Raw genomic sequence first — 22,955 nt, 5'->3', positions numbered from 1 at the left:
TCCCCAACATACTCCAAGCTCCTGGCAACTAATAAGTACTTTCTATTTCTGGCTCTATTCTGGATCCCCCATCCCCACCTCCACCCCGCCCCCGTACTAAGGATGGAACCCAGGAGCATTCTATCTTGAGCTACACCCCCAGCCCTGTTTTTTTATTCTTTATTTTGAAACAAGTTCTCACTAAGTTGTGGAGGGCCTTACTAAGTAACTGAGGCTGGCCTGGAATGTGTGATCATCCTGTTTCAGCCTCCCAAGTCCTGGGAATACAATCGTGTGCCACCATGCCTGGTCATATTCTGGATATTTTCATGTAAGATAATTACCCAACATGTAGACTTTTATGTTTGACTTCCTTCGTTTAGAATAAGGTTTTCACAATATTCCATATTGTTGCATATAATGGTATATTTATTTATTTTTTCTTACTGAATGATCCATCTCTTCATTCAGCTAAGGGACATTTATGTTGTTTCCACCTTGGGCTTTCTTGAAAACTGCTGCTATGAACATTTGCATGTAAGCATTGGTGTGGACATGTTATCATTTCCCTGAAATATGTTTTCCATAGTTATGAGAGTTCCAGTTTTCTTGTTTTTGTGTGTCAGTTGTATATCCTTATGGTTTTGATCTGTACTGTCCTGATGACAGCTGATGTTGATCATATTTTTGCATGTTGCCAGACATTTGTATGTATCTCTTTTGGAGAAATGTCTATTCAGATTCTTTGCCCATTTAATGTGGTTTTTTTTTTTTTTTTTTTTTTTTTTAGTGGTACTGAGATCAAACTCAGGAGCCCTCTGCCACTGAGCTATATCCCCAGCCCCTTTTATTTTTTGTTTTGAGACTGGTTTTCACTGGCCTTGAACTTGGAGTCCTTCTATCTCAGCCTCACAAGTACTGGAATTTCAGGCATGTATCACCATGCCTGGTTGGGTTGTCTTTTTATTAATGAGTTGTAAACATTTTAAAGTATATTTCATATACTTACTGCTTGTATGATTTGCAAATAATTCTTTCCTTTATGTGGGTTGGTGGTGGTTATAGTTTGGAGCTGTAATGTCCCCCAAAGGCATGTGTGTTTAAGGGGGCAGTATTTAGAGATAGGGCTTTGGGTAAGTGATCGCATCTCAAGGGCTCTGATCTCATCAGTAGGTTAACTCATTGATGCATTCATAATTGAATGTTAGGAGGTGGTGGAAACCATAGGCTGTTGTTCCTAATTGGAGAAAATAGGTCACTGGGGGCAGGCCCAGGAATTTATATCCTATCCTGGCTCCTCCTCCTAACTCCTCCCTCTGCTCTTACACCTCCTCTCCTTTTCCCTCTTCCTTTCCCTTACTCCTTCCTTCTTAATGTGAGCAGCCTTACTTTTCAACACTCTACCCACCAAGATGTTTTGTTACACTGCATGCCTACCACCATGGAGTCAAGGACCTATGTACTAAACACTGAAGTTATGAGCCAAAATTAATCTTTCCTTTTTTAAGATGTTTTTCTCAGGTACTTTGTCACAACCATGGAAAGCTGACAGCTATATTTTCATTTTCTTGATAGTGTGTATTGATAAAAGTTTTAAATTTTTGATAGGTTTTTTCAGTTTTCTTTTGGTTGTTTGTATGTTTGATGTCATATTTAGGAAAACATTTCCTAATCCAGGGTCACAAAAATTTATGCTTATCTTCTCTGAGGGTTTTGCAGTGTTTTTTAAATTTCTTTGATCCATCTTGAATTAATTTTTATATGTGATATAATTTAGGGGCCCAGTTTCTTTCTTTTGCATGTAGATATCCAGGTTTTGTAGAATGCTTGATTGAAACGACTGTTATTTCCCTGTTGAATTGTCTTGTATTCTGTGGAAAACCAGTTGGCCATAAACATATGGGATTATTCTAGTTTCTCAGGTCAGTTCTATGGATCTGACTGGTATGTACTTCCCTATGCCAATATTACTCTATCTTGATTACTCTAACTTTGTAGTAAAACTTTGATGTTGGGAGGTATGAATCCTTCAATTGTGTTCTTCTCTTTTTAAATTGTTTTGTCTTTCTCTTCCTGTTGCATGTGTATGTTAGGATCAGCCTATCAGTATATGCAAAAAAACCAGCTGGGATTTTGGTAGGAATCTATTATAGAGTCTGTAGATCTATTACCTGGGTTTTTCTGGAAGAAAGATTTATCAGATAAGATTAAGAAAGTAAGCCAGGTGTGGTGGTGCACCCTTGTTATCCCAGCATTTGGGAGGCTGAGACCTGAGGATTGGGTTTCCCAGACAGCCTCAGCTACTTAGTGAAGCACTCCATAACTTAGTGAGACCTTGTTTCAAAATAAAGAATAAAATAGGGGAGGAGGTGTAGCTCGGAGTTAGAATGCCCCTGGGTCCCATCCCTAGACCCACCAAAAAAAAAAAAAAAAAAAAAAAAAAAAATTAAGAAACTACAGCTGATACTTTACACTCCAGAAAATACATAGGAGGCTATCCCAGAAAGAGGGTCAGCCTCTTGTCTTCTGTGTTGTGGGTCTTTATGGCCAGTCTGCTATCTTCCTTCTTATGAATTATTTATTCAGTGTAGTTACATTAGGTTCCATCTAAGATATATTGCACCTGTACCAATCTCATCATGTTGCAATTTTTCCAATACCACTTTAAGTGAAACCCAGGGGAGATGTAAAAAGGCAATGTAAATGATTCTATGCTTCCAAAGGCTTTTAGAGGCCGAAGTGCTGGCAGTCTGCACATGCTCTGTCATGCTGTAGTCCCTCAGAGATGATGATATCTATTTTCCCTGGATTGACAGGAAGCTCTTCTGACTGTAAAAAGGCAGTACCTGGGTAAGGTAGAAAGAACTTGAGTTTCTTTTACACTCCCCTTCACTCATATCTATCTAGTCTACCTACTCTAATCGATCAGTTTGGGAACTATTCCCATCTTAATATTCCAAACAATAAGCACCGGATGGGATGTCTTTCCATTCTTTATTAGCACAATTTCACTAAATGTAATCGAGTTGTGATAACATAAAAAATAGGACTGTAAAGACTTTTTAAAAACATTGAACTGCTGGGCATAGAAGTACATGCTTGTAATCCCAGCGCTTGGGAGGCTGAAAGAGGAGGATCATGCAGGTTCGAAGCCAGCCTCAGCAACTTAGTGAGACCCTGTTTCCAAATAAGTTATAAAATAGGTCTGGGAATGTAGCCTCGAGGTAGAAAGCCATTAGGTTCAATCTCCAGTACAAAAAAAAAATTGAAATGTAGATTGTTGAGTATCAATAATTTTAATGTATTTCAAGATTTATGAAATAATTAAAACTAGAATCTTCATGCCACCTAAAATTATTATTAAAGGAAATAATTTAGTAGCATTCAAGCAAAACAAAAAGTCTCTAATCTCTGGACTCTCATCTTTAATTATGTCTTATTTTTTACTCCTCTCCCCCAACCTGGTCAGAAGAACATTTTCCTTAATGTCTTATTCTCTGTTATACGTCTATGACATTACCACCAGGATTCTTTACATTTGTTTATATCATGGCTATACCTGGCAGTTATGATCAAGCAGGTGTAACCTTTTCAGAATACTGTTTTTATTTTTTTATTTTTATTGTTTTTACAGGTCCGGGGATGGAACCAGGGGCATTCGACTTCTGAGCTATAGCCCCTGCCCTATTTTTTATTCTTTATTTTGAAACCAGGTTTCACTGAGTTGCAGAGGGCCTCACTAAGTAGCTGAGGCTGTACGTTAACCGCTATCCTCAGGTCTCAGCCTCCCAAATGCTGGGATTACAAGCATGCACCACCACGCCTGGCTAAGAATACTGTTTTTAAATGCACATACCAAAACATAACAGGATTAAAAAGATAAGCGGTTATATTGAGTTAGAAAGGTTTTAAAATATGGTACTGTAATTTGCATGCTTCTTTGGTAATGTTAAATAAAATTTTGAAGTTGTAATGAAGGTAAATAATATATTGAGACATGTCTTTTTTAATTTTCATGAACTAATAGTGCAACTTACGGTCTTATGGAAGAAGAATGACAAAGCAAATACATGTATTAAGTATAATGTTACAGAATTATAAATACTGGAGAAAAAAATACAGAGTAGGGTAGGGTAGACAGCTATGTCCATTGCGGTTTTCAAGAGTTAGCAAGAAAGGAGGAAGTGACTTTTGAAGCACTGTCATGAAGGTGGTAAGAAGGTTAGCCTTGCTGATGTCTTTTCTCTTTCCTGCTCCACACCTGGGGACAATACCCTCTTCTCATCTGTACTCCTGATGCTACCAGCATTGTGCCTCGCACATGGCGAGTGCTTGATGAACTCACTAAGATGATGTTGCTTATGTTTCTGGTGTCTGCTCAAGTTTGAGATTTGTCAGTTTGATTCAGCATGTTAGTTTTGTAGTTGTTGGGTTGGATAATACTCAGGATTGTGTCCTGGTGTGTTTGTTCTTCCTTTTCCCTTTCCCTTCTTTTCTCTTCATTGATAGATCTTACTATGTTGCCCAGCTTGGCCTCTTCTTGGCTCAAGAGAGCCTCATACCTCAGACTCCCAAGTAGCTGTCACTTAGAGGTGCACACTATCGCACCTGGTTCATTTTCTTTATGATATACCCCTTACTAGAAATATTTTGACTGTTATTTGTGGTTTTTTAAAATTGGTATACATTAATTATACAAAATGGTGTGTTTCACTGTGGCATACTTACACATTCATATAACACAATTTGGTCAGTAATACTCTACAGTACCTCCTTTTACTTCCCTCCTCCCTCCTCTGGTCCCTTTCCTTTACCCAAATGGTTTCTCTTTACTTCATGACATCTTTCTTCTTCTCCCTCTCTCCCCCCTTGCTGGTTTTCACATCTGAGAGAAAATATTATCATGCTTACCTTTCCGAGTCTAGCCTATTTTGCTTAACATAATGCTCTCTAGTTCCATTCACTTTCTTGCAAATAACACAATTTCTTTCTTCTTTTTAGCCGAATAAATATACATACCACATTTCTTTATCCATTTATCTGTTGACAAACATCTAGACTGATTTCATAACTTGGCTAGTGTGAACTGTGCTGTGATAATCAATATACATGCATCCTTAAAGTATACTGACTTAATTCTTTTGGATAAATACTGAGAAGTGATATAGTTGGATCATTGCTTTTTTTTTTTTTTTTTTTTTTTTTGAGGAACCTGCATGCTGATTTCCATAGTGGCCATACCAATTTACATTTCTATCAACAGCATATAAGATCCCCGCCCTCACTACATTGTCTACAGCATTTATTGTTTATATTCTTTTTTTTTTTTTTTTTTTTGGGTGGTACTGGGGTTCCTGGAAGCCCTTCCACCTCCGGGCTATACTCCCAGACCTATTTTATATTTTATTTGGAAACAGGGTCTCTTAAGCCAGTGCGGCTGGCTTTGAACCTGCGTGATCCTCCTGTCTCCGCCTCCCAAGCGTGCGCCACCATGCCCGGCTATTGTTTATATTCTTGATAGTAGCCATTTTGACTGGAATAAGATGTTTTGATTTGCATTTTTCTGGTGGCTACAGATGTCTAAAATTTTTATATAACTGTTGACCATTTGTATTTCTTCTTTACAGTTTATTTGCCAATTTATTGAATTTTTTAATGTTGTGCTTTTTGAGTTCTTTACATATTCTTTTTAAAAATTTAATATGTTTTTATTGGTGCATTGTACTCAAATATCTCAGTGGAATAGAAGACTTGTGAGGGTATACAAGCATACATCATCCAATTAGCCTTTATTCAATCCCCATCCCATTCCCTCCCCCTCCCTATATCCCATGCTTGATTTAGTGATTAACTTTGATATATTTGTTTATGTGCATCATGTGCTTTAAAGAGATTTCATCTTTCCCCATCCCATCCCCTCTTATTGGTTACCTTAATTGCTCCTCCATAGGGCCCTTTCAACTGGATTTCCTCCTATTACCCATTTCTTCCTAGTTTTTGCATATTAGAGAAAGCATCTGATTTTTTATTTTCTGTGATAGTTCTCTGTGTATACCATATTATAAGTACCGATCCCACTCTTTAAGGCACCGGCCTGGCCACCCGGCAGGCTCTGATCCCGGCCTTGCTGGCCCTGACACCAGCCTCACTCCTCCGCAGGCTCCAATCCCGGCCTCAGAAGCCCCGTCACTGGCCTTGCCTCACGGCAGGCTCTGATCCTGGCCTCGCTGGCCCTGGCACCGGCCTCACCCCTCGGCAGGCTCTGATCCCAGCCTCAGAGGCCCCAGCACCCGGCCTCGGAGGCCCCAGCACTCGGCCTTGGAGGCCACAGCACCTGCCTTGCCTCACAGCAGGCTCTGATCCCGGCCTTGCTGGTTCCGGCACTGGCCTTGCCTTAAGTCAGGGTCCTATCCCTCACCACATTCTCTCCAGCATTTATTGTTTATATTCTTGATAGTAGCCATTCTGACTGGAATAAGATGTTTTGATTTGCATTTTCTGGTGGCTAAAGATGTCTTTTTTTTTTTTTTTTTTTTTTTTTTTTTGCGGGTCTGGGGATGGAACCCAGGGGCATTTGCCCTCTGAGCTACATCCCCTGCCTTATTTTTTATTCTTTATTTTGGAACAGGGTCTCACTAAGTTGCAGAGGGCCTCACTAAGTAGCTGAAGCTGTCCGCGAACCGCGATCCTCTAGTTTCAGCCTCCCGAATGCTGGAATTACAAGTGTGAGCCACCACTCCTGGCTGTCATTTCTTGAACTATTAGAACTTTTATTTATGAAGTAATTGATCAGGACTCTCTTTTTTTTTTAGGACTCTTATTTATGAAGTAATTGCCTGTGCCTATTATGATGAAGTATTTTCCTTATTTTTTTTTTCCTAACAGTTGTAATGTTTCTGGCCTTATGCCTAGAATTTTTTGGGTGGGGGGATACTGGGGATGGAACCCAGGGGCTTTCAACTTTTGAGCTGCACTCTAGCCGTACACACACACACACACACACACACACACACACACACTTATTCTTTATTTGGAAACAGAGTCTCACTGAATTCTAAAAGGGCCTCGCTTAGTAGCTGAGCCTATCTGTGAACCACAATCCTTCTGTCTCAGCCTCCCAAATGCTGGGATTGCAAGCATGCGCCACCATGTCTGGCTCTACCTGGATCTTTGATATTTGTTATTTACCTTTTCTTGTATGAAGTAGGAATACAACAGATGCAAAATGAAAGGATAAATCTTTGCAAGCAACCAGATTATTTGCTTTTTAAAGTTATAATTCTCTTGATTACATTAAAGTCACAGTATGTGGTTTAATTTGTTTTACTAGAAGGACATGAGACAGTATCTTTTAATCTTTATAAGTATTGGCATTTTAAAAATATATCTATAAGAAGTACAAGAAGTAATGATACTGTAGAACTTATTAGAAATGTGTTTGGAATCTGTATTTAGATACTGCTTTTTGATAATGAAATGTAAGAAAAAGAACCACAATATTAAAGTAGAATATTTTAGAGATTTGAAAATTTTAATCAGTATTTATAAAACAGAAAAGCTTTAGTTTGATAAATGATATTTGATAAGCAATTAGTTGCATTTAAACATGTTGACCATCTAGGTATATATAGCTTCAAAGGTAGGAAAATTAAAACACATAGCATATAATATGTAGTATATTTAAAAATTAGAAATTTGGTTTTGCTATGTTTAAATTGCTACTACAATATCTCAAGGTTGTTCCCATTGTCCCTTGTTACTCTGTAAAATGTTTGCACTATGACTTAACCAGAGACACAGAGTGTCTGTTGGACACAGATTGTACAAGTAGTGATGCTAGTTATTCTGATCACTTTGGGTTAGTTCTCATGTTAATTTTATGAAATATAAGTAGGAAAAGTAGATTAAAATTTTGGTAGTTTGTCTAAGATTATCTAATCAGATCTGGGATTTGGATCTAGGCCTATGGTTAATAGATAGTATCTTTATCATAAATACAGCCATCTAAATACTAAAGTACATTTGTTGGAGTTAAGCATTTAGGAAGAGCTGGGCAGCCTGTCTGCGAGGGTAAAGGGCAGTGTCAGTATGCCCCAGGTGCGGTGTCCAGGCTTCACACTCAGGTGAAACACAGTGGCCTAATTGAGGAAGGAGGCCTGTGTTCCAAAAGACCACTGTAACAGGGTAGTGGTGAGCTCATGCGAGGCCCAGCTTCAGCCCCCATAATACTCCCCCTAAAAATTCAGTGAGTTAAAATATATTCAGGTAACTAAATGCACAGATAGAGAATTTCAGCAGAGATGGAAAAGGAGAAAAAAGAACCAAATAGAGAACTTAGAGCTGAAAAGTATAATGAATCAGTTAAAAGTTCACTGAGTACCCTGGGTTCACTAGAGTACCCTCCTTAAATGTGCATTCCCTTTTTATTTAGTAAAGCTGACTTTTAAAATAAAACAGAAATCTCCTGTTTCCTACTTGCTTCACATGAGCCTAGAGGAGTAGGCCCTTCTCTGAGAGGAAAATGGATTGAATATGTGTTTGTTGATTGACTGTGGAAAAGGCCTTCAGTTTTTGTGATAAATACTGTCTAATGAGGAGCAGATAAACTACCCTTTAAAGTTAATTTTTGTGGTAAAATATACTTAACTGAAAATTATTTGAACTATTATAAGTGTATAGTTTAGTGACATTAAGTACATTCACATTATTGTGCAGCCATCACCACCATTTAACTCCAGACTTTTTTTTTATATTCCCAAGATTATTTTGGATCTATTAAACAATGTCTGTTCTCCTTCCTCTCATCCCTAGAAACCACCATGCAACATTTTATTTTTATGAATTGGACTACTGTAGGAATGTGTAATTATAGTCATATATATACATCACACATATATATGTGTGTATGTTATTTATTGTCTAGCCTATTTTACTTAGAATCATGTATTCAACATTCAGCCATGTTGTAGAATGTATCAGAATTTTCTTCCTTTTTGAAGGCTGAATAATACTCCACTGTATATAAAAAGTACAATTTGCTTATCCATTCATTTTTCAGTCATTTGGGCTAGTTCCACCTTTGTGCTCCTTATGGATAAGGTTTTTTATGAATGGGGTGTACAAATACATGTTTGAGTCTCTGCTTTCAATTCTTTTTAGTATGTATCCAAAAATGAACTTGCTAGATCATTGGTAATTTTGTTTAGTATTTTGATGAGTTGAAACCATTTACTACATTGGCTGCACCATTTAAAATTCCTTCTAGCCAGTGTACAGAGGTCCCAATTTTTCCACATCTTCACCAATACTTGTTAGTTTCTGGTTTATTTTTTCCCCCTTTTGTAATAGATATCCCAGTGGGTATGATGTGATATCTCAGTATCTTATTGTGGCCCTGATTTGTGGAGGGGAATTTTTAAGATCTCTTACTCTAAAACAGCGGCTCACAGATGAAATTTGGGTTCTAAGTTTATTCAGAGCCACTAGGTTGAAGCTTTTCCTGTTTCTTTTGTGAATCATGTAATCCTTAGTATTTGGGTTCTCAAGGTTTTGTGAGTACTTCATGGCTAATAAAAGACTTGTGAATGAGCCAGGCGTGGTGACGCACACTTGTAATCTCAGCACTTGGGAGGTTGAGATAGGAGGATCCACAGGTTCGAGGCGACCCTCAGCTGCTTAAGTGAAGCCCTCTGCAATTCACTGAGACCCTGTTTCAAAATAAAGAATAAAAAATAGGCCTAGGAGTGTAGCTCAGAGGTAGAATGTCCCCTGGATTCCATCCCCAGTACCGGGGTGGTGGGGGAGATGAATGAATTTCTCCCTGTAACAAGTTGCAACTATCATATTTTGTGTAGAAGAACAGATACATGTTTGTTTTTGTAATTATATTGAAATGTTCAAAAAAATTCAGTCTAAAGTTTGGACAGTGAATGATTTCCACACACACACACACACACACACACACACACACACACACACACACACACACACCAAACACTGCAATTTGTCATTGTCATGAACAGTGACTTTTAAACTATTGTCCAATGACTTTTGGTAGTTTTCCTTTTGCTTTATTTTCAGTGTCTATAATGACTCAATCTTAAAAATTTCCCCTAGTTTATTTGGAAACTTGTTAGTTGAATGTACTTGTGAAATCATGTAAGGTGATTGCTTCACTTACCATTTAGATTTATGATATCTCAGTGAAGAAGCTAAGGTATTTTTATACCTAAAATTCCTTTAGACTTGGATGTCATGAATGCAATTTTTATGTGTTCAGTTAAGAAGCAGTATATATTAAAATACTTTTTTTGTTTTTCCTGCATACTTTACATAGCATCTACATTTTCTATGGTTCTTGGCACGTTTATACCATCTCTGGTAGATTGATTAGCTGCCATGCAGTGAACACTTGAAACGGTTGCATGGAGGAGACAGCAGCAGAGGCTGGAGATAAGTCAGTGCTAGCATCAAGTACCTGTGCAGACCAGTATCTCAGAAGGCCTGGCACTGTGCCCTGTAGACACATTATTGGCAGTTTTTTGAACTTTAAAAAAAATATATGCTTATTAAGCTGGGCATGGTGGTGCATGCTTGTAATCCCAGTACTTGGGAGGCTGAGACAGGAGGATCATGGGTTCATGGACAGCCTCAGCTACTTAGTGAGACCCTGTTTTAAAGTAAAGAATAAAAATAGGGCTGGGAGTGTTGCCCCTGGGTTCAATACCGCCCCCTCCCCCCAAAAAAAAAGTTTTTTGACTACTTGCTTTGTGCCTGGCACTGTGGTGTGGTGGTGCATGCTTGTAATCCTAGTACTTGGGAGGCTGAGACAGGAGGACTGCAGGTTTGTGGCCAGCCTCAGCTAAATAATGAGGCCCTCAGCAACTTATGAGACCCTGTTTTAAAATAAAGAATAAAAAATAGGGTTGGAGGTGTAGGTTGGAGGTAGACTGCTGCTGAGTTCAATCCCAGTTCTGCAACACACACACACACACACACACACACACACACACACACACACACACGAATAAAAGTACTTCCCTTAAAATTATTAAGTCTTAACTGTAAAAGTTAAAAGAATATGTAAGAGAGAATGGCAAATTCTTGCATATGGCTAGAAGATCAGAGGAGGACTTCTTTAGATGTATCTGAGGTAAATTTTGAAGGTGGAATGTGAGTTTTTCAGTAGTGGATTGGATCTTACAGATGATGTGATCTGCTCCTAGGGTAGGTAAAAATGTGTGAAACAGGATATAGTCAAGAAACTATAAGTGGATAATTCATGTCAGGCTAAAATGTGAGGATTGATGGATAAGAGTTCTGTTTCCCTTCATTGTCAAATATATTGCATGAAAAAGTAGCCTATGAAGAGGAATGAAATAGTAGAAGGGAAGACTAAATTTGAAAACTATCATTGCAGTGGGTTGTAAAATCTAGGATACTGTAGATTGTTCCTGTTCCTGAAATGCACACTGTTCCTTTCTCATTCCTTTACTGCGACTTCTCCTTTATTGCTGCTCTTCCATTGTATCTGCAAAATGTTTGCTTTTGGAACAGAGGATTATCAAAATCCGTTTAATGTCAGAAAGTTACTTTAATATACAGCTAATATTTCTTTCTTTACCTTTAGGGGTCCTATTGGGCAATAGACACGAATCCGAAAGAAGATGCGCTGCCTACTCGGCCAAAGAAGAGGGCACGATCTGTAGAACGGGTAAATACTTTTTTTTTTTTTTATCATAAATTTAGTGTTAGGGTTCAATATGTCAGAAATGGAGATTTTAAATTTTGATTTCCAGTGTAGCAGATGTAACCATAACAAAGGTAAGATTTTGTGTAGCATTTGGTGTTTTTCAAAGCACCTTTCTAAGACTTACTTTATTTGATCTTAACTCTGAGTAGATGAGCAGTTTAGGAATTAAAAGTTTTTTTTCATAGTTAGGAAAGCAGTTGTCTGAGATTTGCATTCGTGCCTCTTGTGCTTTAATTTAGTTCTTTTTCTCTGCATTTATAGCATTGAGGACAACTGTTCTGTCCACTGTAGATGATCTTTCTTGTCTACATTAAATTTTCCTCATTGTCTTCAAAATGCTTTTACCTACTTCATCCATGTAATGTAATCGTCACTTTGTAAACAAAATCTCTTCAAGTGTGTTGCGTGTTGTTGATACAGCACAAAGAGAAAGGTGCTGTGTTACATATTATAACATATTTCTAGTCAGTACCTTAAGTTCACATGGCCTAATTTAGCTTACCCCACCTTTCTATACCTCAGTGGAAACAGATCCACACCTTGCCTGCTCTTCTTCAGGACCCACTCCGAGTGTTTACCACTATGTGAAGCCGTTTCTGACCTTTTCATTTGTATTCTTGTAAAACTTTTAAATTAATCAATCAGTTAGTTAAATTATTTAATTTTAATTAGTTTTAAATAATTTTAGTAGTGCTGGGGATTGAACCCAAAGGATTTCTGTTCCCGAGCTATATCTCCAGCTTGATTGTACCCTTTTTTTTTTTTTTTTTTTTTTTTGGTACTGGGGATGGAACCTTTCTACCTTTGGGCTATACTTCAGACCTATTTTATATTTTTGTATGGAAACAGGGTCTCTTAAGCCAGCAAGGCTGGCTTCGAACCTCCTGTCTCCGCCTCCCAAGCATGGGGATTACAAGCGTGTGCCACTACGCCTGGCTCGAGGAATAAAATTTGAGTCTCAAGATAAGGATTTGAGACTGAGTTTAAGTTGGAATTGCATGAGTCCAAAGGTATGGCAGCAATGGGACTTCATGGCATAGCTTTTCTAGAGCCAGCCAAGTAAATTGAGTTAAGCCAGTCACCACACTATATTGAATTAAAGGGGAATTCTTAGGCCAGGACAATTTTTGACTTTATACAAACCAAAGATTTAGAAGTTAAAGTTCAGTATTTGTGGCATAATCTTTTAGTAATAGAGTTAACTTTAAGACTGTGATTTGATGTGCTCAATGAATAGTAGTTTGAGAGGAAAAAAACATCTCAGTTCCTACCTTCATGACTCTGCCTTTAAAAACAGATGTAGCACTTAGACTTTGTGTAGAAATGTGAAGTATAAAACATTTAGCATCTACTGCCAGAATTTGAAGGAAGGGGAGAAATTGTTTAACCCTCAGTATTATCAAACAACTTGGATATATAGGTTGAAAGGCTAAGGAATTAGGATTTTTCTGTTATTTATCTCTTCTTTTGAAGTTTCTGTAACTTGAACTAGTTTTGAAAATTGGAATTAGTAGTTGGGCTGACCATTGTGCATTTCTTTTATACTATTTTCATAGCTTTTATTTTAATTAATTTATTTTTGTGGTACTGAGGATTGAACCCAGTGGCATCTTACCTCCAAGCTAAACCACCAAGTTCCTTTTTATTTTTAAGCAGTGGCTCACTGATGTGCTGAGGCTGTCTTTGAGCCTGTGATCCTCCTGGCCCAGCCCCCCAAGCACTGGAATTGTGGGCCTCTACCACCATACCTGGTTTGTTTCATACTTCTTAGAGCAATCCTTGTGTATTTCTGAGAGCTCCCCTACCCACCGCCCTTTTGGAGACTAATGTCAGATTTACAACAGAAGTCTAAAGAAATGCAGGATTCAGGTTACAGAAGCACATGAACTTGAATATACATTTTGGGTATACACTTGATGTGTTTATTTTCTACTGCCTACCTTTGAAGTCTTTACATTTAAAATGTAGAAATTTACTTTTGTATATTTCTATGAAGTATCTATATAGTAATATTAATGTTTATTCTGTCCTGAGTTATCTGTTGGTTGCTGCTATAAGAGAAGAACCTATAGAATGAGCACATCTGGCTGGACACAGTGGCCTGCCAAGTGTCTGAGTTACAGGCATGGGCCACTTGGAAGGTTGAGGCTGGAGCATTGCAGGTTCAAGTCCACCCTGGGCAGCTTAGCAAGACACTGTCTTAATAAGATAAAAAGGGTTGGGGAATGTAGTTCAGTAGTAGAACACCTCAGGGTTTAATTCCTAGTATCTCAAGTGGGGAAGATACCAGCTGTAACAAAGTAGGTAATAGGTAGATAGTTAACAAATATTCTGAATGATAGTGTTCTTTTTTTTTTATTTAATTTTTTGTATTTCAGGGGATGGAACCCAGGGGCATTCTACCTCAAAGCTACACTTTCATTCCTATTTTTTATTCTTTATTTTGAAACAGGGTCTCACTGAGTTGCAGAGGGCCTCACTAAGTAGCTGAGGCTGTCATTGAACAGTGATCCTCCTCTCTCAGCCTCCCAAATGCTGCACCAACACACCGAGCTGAATGAGTGTTTTGTGTGTGTGTGTGTGTGTGTGTGTGTGTGTGTGTGTGTGTGTGTGTGGTACTAGGGTTCCTGGAAGCCCTTCTACCTCCAGGCTACACTCCCAGACCTATTTTTATACTTTTTATTTGGAAACTGAGTCTCCTAAGCCAGCACAGCTGGCTTGGAACCTGCACGATCCTCCTGTCTCCGCCTCCCAAGCGTGGGGATTACAAGCGTGCGCCACCACGCCCGACTGAATGACAGTGTTGTTATAAAACATAATTCCCTGTCCTAATTGGAGAGGATAAGAGGTTATATAATCTGTAATATTTTTATTAGAATACTTTTACATTTTAATCACTCAATTTTACCCAAGAAAATGCCCATTGCAGTCAAATAGTGATGATTTTAAAGCTGATCTTTAGACATTTAAAGCTTTCTCCTTTAAAAAAAATTTTTTGGGGGGTGGTACTAGGGGTGGAACCCAGGGGCTTTCTACCTCTGGGCTACAACCCCAGCCCTATTTATTTTATAATTATTTGGAAACACGGTCTAAGTTGTTGAGAGCCTCATTAGTAGCTGAGGTTGGCTTCAAACCAGTGCAATCCTCCTGTCTCAGCCTCCCAAGGACTGGGATTACAAGTGTGCGCCACCACACGCAGCCTTTTTGACATTTAAAGCTTTTTTAATACTTTTTAAAAGATTAAAGGACTTTTAAATGTAGGTAATTAGCTGGGGGTGGTGGCCTATAATCCCAGCATTCAGGAGGCTGAGACTGGAGGATCAGGTTCTCTGACAGCCTCTGCTACTTAGTGAGACCCTATTTCCAAATAAAATGTAAAATAGGTCGGGGTATAACCCAGAGGTAGAAGGCCCCTGGGTTCTATTCGTAGTATCACACACACACACACACACACACACACACACACACACACACACACACGGGCCCTGGGTTCTATTCCATATATATATATCATACACACACACACACACACACACACACACACACACACACACAGCCCCTGGGTTATTTTCCCAGTATCTCTCATCTCTCATCTCTCATCTCTCATCTCTCTCTCTCTCTCTCTCTCTCTCTCTCTCTCTCTCTCTCTCTCACACACACACACACACACACACACAAACACACACACACACACACCTCCTGGGTTCTATTCCCAGTATATATATATATATATCTCACACACACACACAGGCCCTGGGTTCTATTCCCAGTAACACACACACACACACACACACACACACACACACACACACGAGTTGGGGATGTAACCTAGAGGTAGAATGCCCCTGGGTTCCAACCCCAGTACCGCAATAACAATAATAAGTGTAGGTGGTAAATACATTGACATCTCTAAACGTTTTTTAAATTTCTGTTGTGATTTCTTTGTCCATGTAGAGACATCAGAGTTTTATGTAAAAGTTCAAAGTATTCAGTTTTTATTTTGAAGAGAAATACGTTTTTGATAAAACAAAAAGGTCTTCTAAACTTCTAAAAAAAAAAAGAATTTAATTTTTAAAATGTAAATAATGTTGTAAGTGGAAAATAAAGCCTGATAGTTATCTCCAGTCTCATAATATTTTCCCTCCAGTACTGGGAATTGAACTCAGTGGCACTCTGTCACTGAGCTATATCCCATCCCTTTTTATTTTGAGGCAGCGTCTCACTGACTTGCTGTAGCTGGTCTCAATCTTGTGATCCTCCTGCCACAGCCTCCCATTTGCTGGGATTACAGATGTGTGCCCCTGCACTTGGCTTCAGTCTGACGATCTGAACATAGTTCTCTGGAACATTTCCTTGATCTCTCCATTTAAATAATCATAAGCCCATGTACTCTCATTTATTATTACAGTATTTCTTTTTTTCTTAGTTCTGGAGTATATATTTCTCTTCCTTTCTCTAATTTCTTTATTTTCTAAACATTTTTAATCATAAAATGGTCCAGAAGACAAAGAATAATAATAAAGCTTTATTATTGAATAAAATGGTGACATGATGAATTCTTCTAGTTCTGTATTATGTTTACGCTTTGCAACTTGCTAGTTTTTGTGACTTGGCAGGATAGAAGTCATGACAGTGTAATAGTTATATTGAGTTTATGTGTCATAACTCAGTAAGGTATATTAACTCATATTTTTGTGTTTAATAACTCAAAATGATGCAACCAGTGGATATGGATGTTAAGCAAGTGTTCCCAGAGTGCTAGTAAGTACCACAGCCAGGATTTGAACTCGGGTAGTTTACTTTCAGGGTCTGTACTGTTTACCACCATATTATTCTGCCACTAGTATTTGTTGTGCAGCAAGCTGCAAAAATATGTATATGTGTATGCATATGTAAAATACTCAGTATTCTATTTTAATTTATCTATTGGCTTTTTAGCTGTGCTTGTGTACATACAAGGATTTCAACATACAATACTAACCTTTTTCATTCTTCTTAGAGTGACTATTGTACTCTTAGACTGTGTACAAATCTTTCAGTCATATATGTCATCTTTACCTCTCTGTGAACCATTCCCCATAGCCCAATATGTATTTTATGCATATACATTGTAGATCTCACCAGACAGTATTAGACCTTTTGTCTTTAATGATCATGCATGATTTTTTTTAATTTATTAGGAAAACAGTAGTGCTTTATGTCAACCAGGATATATTTCATTTCTGCTGCTTTATTGCCTTCTTCAAGCTTTCTCTCTGCTTTAATTTCCCTTTGATCTAAAGAACTCTGTAACAGTGCAGGTCTTCTGTTAACAAATTTACTTAGTTTTTCTTTCTCTGAAAATGTCCTTTATTGGATTTCTTAAAGAATATTTCCTTAGCTGAGTGTGGTGGCACATGCTAGTAATCCCAGCATTAAAGAGGCTCAGACAGGAGGATTGTGGTTTGCAGACAGCCTCAGCTCCTTAGTGAGGCCTTTTACAACCCAGTGAGACCTTGTTTCAAAATAAAGAATAAACAGTAGGTCTGAGGGTGGGTATAGCTTGGAGGTAGAATGCCCCTGGGTTCTACCCCCAGTACTGCACCCCCCAAAAAATATTTTCCTTAGATACACAGTCTGGGCTGACTTTTATTTTTACTTTAAATACTTTTGAAATATTTTTTCACTATCCTGCCATTTCTGAAGAGAAATCTAGCCATTTTCCAGTTTATGTTATGTGTTGCTTTTCTCTGGTTTTGTCTAATTTTATTTTTGAGAGTTCATTACAATGTATCTCAGTGCAGTTTATTTTTTGAACTTATCCTTATTTGAGTTCACTGAGCTCAAATTTGTCTTTCACTAAACTTCCAAAGTTTTTAGTTATTATTTCTTCCTTTTTCATCCTTTTCTCTCATGTCTTTCTAGAAATCACACTCATTAGACCTTTTTTATTTGTTTATTTTTTAGTCATTCTGAGGAATTAAACCTAAGGCCTCATACATGATTGGAAAGAGCTCTTCCACTGAGCTACATCAGTCCTCACTGGGCCTTTTGAGATTGTTCTCCTAGAAATCATAGATACTCATTAGACTGAGATTGTACCACAGCTTTCTGAGACTTTGTTGTCGGTTCTTTAGATTGGATACTTTCTATTGGTTAACCTTTGCACTCACTGATTCTGACCTCTCCCATCTCTAGTCTAATATAGAGCCCATCCATTGGTTATTTTCTTTAGAAATTATATTTTTTTACTTCTAAAACTTTGGTTTCGGACACATTCTTAAAATCTCAGCATTTGGGAAGCTGAGATAGGAGGATCTCCCAGCTACTACTTAGTGAGGTCCTTTGCAACTCAGTGAGACCCTGTTTCAAAATAAAACTGGTGCCATCCTAATTAGATTCATTGTGCTATATTTGTCTAGAATTCAGTATGTACTTTATATGTTTATTATAAATACAGAATATAAATAGAATATTTGGGTTTATGATTGTAGTTATAACCAAATGTACTTTGGTATGCCTAAACCCTCTGGCTTTACTAATCACACTACTTTTTGCCTATTAATAACAGAATCATTACACCTACTAATAAATATATAGCTTTCTGTTGAAAATATCTTAGCATGTAAAGAATGCCCTTTATTCTCTTTATTGAAAGAGCTTGAAGTACTCATGAAAGAATGTTAATGAAAAGAGTTTTAAAACTTCACTATCTAATTTAAAATAGCTGAAGACACGGGTCTGTCTATGGGAGTACAGTAACTCATACAAAAGCTGTCTTTAATCAGTCACCATTGACTATTCCATTGCATATTCTGCATAACTAGTCTTCTATGCTTCATATAGGGTGTTAAATGTTTTACATAAATTATTTATTAAGGGTCATAACAAAGCTTTAAAGGAAGTGGCATAATCTTCTTATAGATGAGGGAATAGGCATGAAGGTTGAGTAGCTTTGCATAAAATCACACAATGCAGTTTTCCCTCTTCTGACCAGTGGAGAAGAGAGAATTAGTGAACCATGGTCTAGACTGATTGAGTTAAGGGCATGTAAGGTCGGTAGGTCTTTAAAGCCGTCTCTGTGTCTAGGTATAACTGAGTTGGCAGGGACCAGAATTGGAGCATAGACAGTCGCCGTTGTGACTCTTCCACTTCTGTTTCTGAACCCTTTCCATTTTCACCTCATGTTCAATGAGTACCCAGAACCTCTCTGCTGGATTCTAGCACATAGGTGTATCTCTGGTCTTTTTATTTCGTCTTAGTCTGTTGTCTTCTCCCTATCCTCAGGTTGATATGTTTATCTGATGAAGAAATTCTAGCTGAGGAATTTATTGATAAGTAGATTGACCTCTGAAATATGTCTCAATGAAATTATGCTCATTCAGTATAATCTTTTTGTGCATGTTTTTGTGGTACTGGGGATTGAGCCCAAGGACTTGTGTATGCTGGGCACATGCTATACCACTGAGCTGTAACCCCAAATATACTCTTTTAAGTATGCATATTCATTTGGTGACTTGTACAGGACAAGTAGTTTTGCAAGGGAGGGAATATATATGGAACTGGCATCATAGTCACAAATTGCCGTTAATTCTTACCATTGTAGTTAAATTTTGAGGGCTCAATAAAGCAATAAAAGTTGTCTCTTGGGGGAGAGAGAGATGAATTGTCACTGTATATATTCAAAATCTAAATGCAGAAAGCCTATATTTTTGAAACCCATGTGGGCTTTATAAATAATGCATATCAACTTGTATTATTTAGAATATTATTCAGTTACTCTTAAACACAGACCAAGAACAATTAAAACTGTGATCAAGAGGCATAAACTTAATCAAGAGGTTTATTTCTCTCTCAGGTTAAAAATGTCTGAGCTGATAGGTTGGGTTGGAAAGATATATAGCTCTGTTTCACAAGCTCATAGATTCTTTCTAATCTTGTTTTTACAGTGTTTTCAAGAATATCATCCTTAGCTTTATGATTAAGCAAAGCCACCAACACCATACCTATGTTCCAGCCCGCAATAAGAGGAATGGAAAGATTGCAGGGCAAATGAGTTCCTTTGTAAGACAGGTTATAGAACTTGCACATGTCACTTGCACTCACATCCCATTGGCTGCACTTGTGTCACATGGGCACAACTGGCCGCAAATCAGTCTGGGAAAGGTAGTTGGGAAGCCATGAGTAGATAACTATAGTGTTTTCTTGCTGAAAGGGAGACTAAGATTGGAAGACCATTTGTCTTCCCTGTAGAAATTTATTCATAATTTTTGCCAACCTGTCCTGTAGTTCATTAAGAGTTGTTAGTGCTGGGTATGGTGGTAGATGCCTGTAATCCCAATATTTGGGTGGCTAAAACAGAAGGATCACAGGTTTGAGGCCAGCCTCAGCAACTTGGTGAGACCCCATTTAAAAATAAAATAGGTCTGGGAGTATAGTTTGGAGGCAGAACACTCCTGATCTCAAACTCCCAGTACCGCAGGGGGAAAAAAAAAGTTAGCGAGTACCTTTATCAATGAACTTTGTGATACCAGATCACTAGTGTATTCAATTATAGTAGAAGAAAACCAGTATCTCTTTATTTTCTGAAACAAAGCACAGAACTTGATATTGGAGAATTTGATGAAATCTCTTCAAACTGTGTTAAACTTGCTGGATATATGAGCTAATTATTTATTTTGTTCTTGTATTTTAGGCCTCAACTCCATATAGCATAGATTCAGATTCTTTGGGAATGGAGTGTATTATTTCGGGAAGTGCCTCTCCAACTCTGGCAATCAACACTGTGACTAACAAAGTAATTCTATTTTTAAACATTTTTGAAATGTTTTTGATTAGTACATTTAGTTTGCTCTTGTAATGACAATAGAGTTTTTTGTGGTTGAATTTAAAGAGGATATACATTGTTTATTGTGTACTTGGCAACATGATAGCTGGATCCAAAGTGTTTCAAGGTGTGCACAAATGAGAAGAAAGTATTTCTCAAAACCTGGAAAGTTGGGAAGTTCTATACTAGTTTAAATGACTGACTCTGCCAGTTCATTGATAAAATTTTTTAGATAGTATTTTAGTGAATCAGTTTGTTTCCAAACCTTCACTACATCTTCATATGTGTGGTTGGAAAAAAAAAGCTGTCAAATTCCAGGGAGTCAACAGAGTTTGTAATAAAATTGATGACGTGGGCAACCTCATTGGGTTCTTTGGAATGGTGGCCAACTTGTTTTTGTAACACTGAAGTCTAGGAAAGCACCCTGGACAGTTATTTGGTAGTCAGCTGCGATTTTTGTGATGCATGAGTCAAAACTTAGTGCCAGTTCATTGGTTACGAATAGGATATGAATGTCTCTTCTTTTTTTTTTTTTTTTTTTTTTCTTGTTGGGGATGGAACCCAGGGTCATTTTACCTCCAAGCTACACCCCCCAGCCTATTTTTTATTCTTTATTTTGAAACCTGGTCTCACTGAGTTGCAGAGGGCCTAAGTAGCTGAGGCTGTCCGCAAACCACGATTCTCTTTTCCCTGCCTCCCAAATGCTGGGATTACAAGTGTGCGCCACCTGTCAAGCTGCTCTTCCACTTATGCACACACATACATACACCATGCATTATATACACCATTGCATTAAGTATAAACACCATATATACCTACAACTATTGTGTTAATATAATATTCACAGGATCTTTGCATTTGTAGAAATATAAAGAATAAACGGAAGACAGATTTATAATTAGAATGACATGATCGTATTTCAGTTTAGAAAGGCAGTTGAGGTGCAGAGTAATCATCGTTCCCACACAGCAGTCTACAGAATGATCACATCACTCAGGGAGAGTGGGAATGTTTGTGTGTGTTGGAGGTGGTGGTGGTGGTGGTAATACTAGAATTCCAGTGCAGTCCTACCAACTTAGTTACTCTATCCTATGGATAGGGCTACAAATTTGTACTTCTGAAAATCATCTCTAATCATGATCAATTTTGTAGACTTTTTCCTGGTGTAGATAGGTTGAAATCAGGAATCTCTAATACTGTTCTCTGATATAATCTGTAAGAAATGCTGAGGGCCTAAGTATAAATAGTTGTGGTTATAAAGAAGTATTGATGCTGGGCTGGGGCTTTATCACCAAATAAGTGGTATAAGTTCTAGGCCTGCCTCAGTAACTTAGAGGGAGGGAACTCTATCTCAAAATAAAAAGGGCTTTTTTGGGGGGGGTACTGGGGGGTGACACCCAGGGGCTTTCTACCTCCGGGCTACACTCCCAGCCCAGACCTATTTTATATTTTATTTGGAAGCAGGGTCTCACTAAGTTGCTGAAAACCTCACTAAGTAACTAGCCAAGGCTGGCTTTGAACTTGTGCTATCCTCCCATCTCAGCCTTCCAAGTACTGGGATTACAAGCGTGTGCCACCATGCCCGGCTCTAAAAATGGCTATTTTAAAAATAAAAATCCCTCTGGGTTCAGTCCCCCAGTATTAAAAATAAAAAAGGAGCTGGGATTTTGGAACTTTTTCTTTCATATATGATGAAATAGCTAATATCAGATAAACCCTTAAGTCTGTCTATATAATCTACACACACATACACACACGCGCGTGCGCAAAGCCGCAGACATATGCCACACCCATTATTACCAGAAACAGTGGAGACAAAGACTTCAGGGGCTAGGATCCCTGAGAAAGGCAAACATATTGAAATAAGCCCTGAACATTTTCCTTGTAGTGTGTGTATGGTCCTTAGGAAGGAGAGAGGCAGTAAATACCATGCTTTCAACATGTTACCTGAGAAGGGTTTTGTTCTGTGAATAAGAGCAAACCATGTGAATATTCTTCTTGGAGAAGTAAAACTAAATTCTGCTTGCAGGAAGATAATATCATCCAGTACTTAAAATTTTCACAAATTAATGATCAAAGTTCAACACCTTATGAACCACTGCTGTAGGTTACTTAAGGGGAGAAAAAGTAATATATGCTAAATCAGAATTAAGACAGGAGAAAGAAAATTACGGAGATGGTAGCAAAGGTAGTTTTAAAATCTTATTTCATTAGGAATCACAGTAAATATGCTTTTTAAAAGACAAAGATTTTCAGGCTAAATGAAAAAAAACTCCAACTATGTGCTGCTTATAAGAGATAGGTCTTAACTGAAAAGACAACACACTACTAAACATACAAATGTACTTTTATTACAAAATAGGGTCATTTTTATTATAAACTATAATAATTCTAAGTTGGTATCACCTAATAGCATAG

At 37.9% G+C, this 22,955-nt stretch overlaps 1 protein-coding gene across 2 annotated transcripts in view; it reads left to right on the top strand.

Annotated features, from left to right (window-relative positions):
• FOXJ3 (forkhead box J3) overlaps positions 1-22,955 on the top strand; it is a gene marked incomplete at both ends in the record, with an annotated part of 123,850 nt that overhangs the window by 77,689 nt on the left and 23,206 nt on the right. Inside the window, 2 exons of one of the 2 annotated variants that reach the window (XM_080692967.1) lie at positions 11,609-11,692; positions 20,406-20,507. In XM_080692967.1, the coding sequence (XP_080549093.1) occupies positions 11,609-11,692; positions 20,406-20,507 (186 nt within the window). The remainder of the gene's footprint in view (positions 1-11,608; positions 11,693-20,405; positions 20,508-22,955) is intronic. The other variant, XM_080692966.1, reaches the window with a different exon arrangement.

This window comes from Muscardinus avellanarius (assembly GCF_963383645.1).
Source record: "Muscardinus avellanarius genome assembly, chromosome: 3".
Classification (NCBI taxonomy): domain Eukaryota; kingdom Metazoa; phylum Chordata; class Mammalia; order Rodentia; family Gliridae; genus Muscardinus; species Muscardinus avellanarius.
The sequence above is the reverse complement of the archived record's forward strand: the minus strand, read 5'-3'. Positions and strand labels throughout refer to the sequence as shown.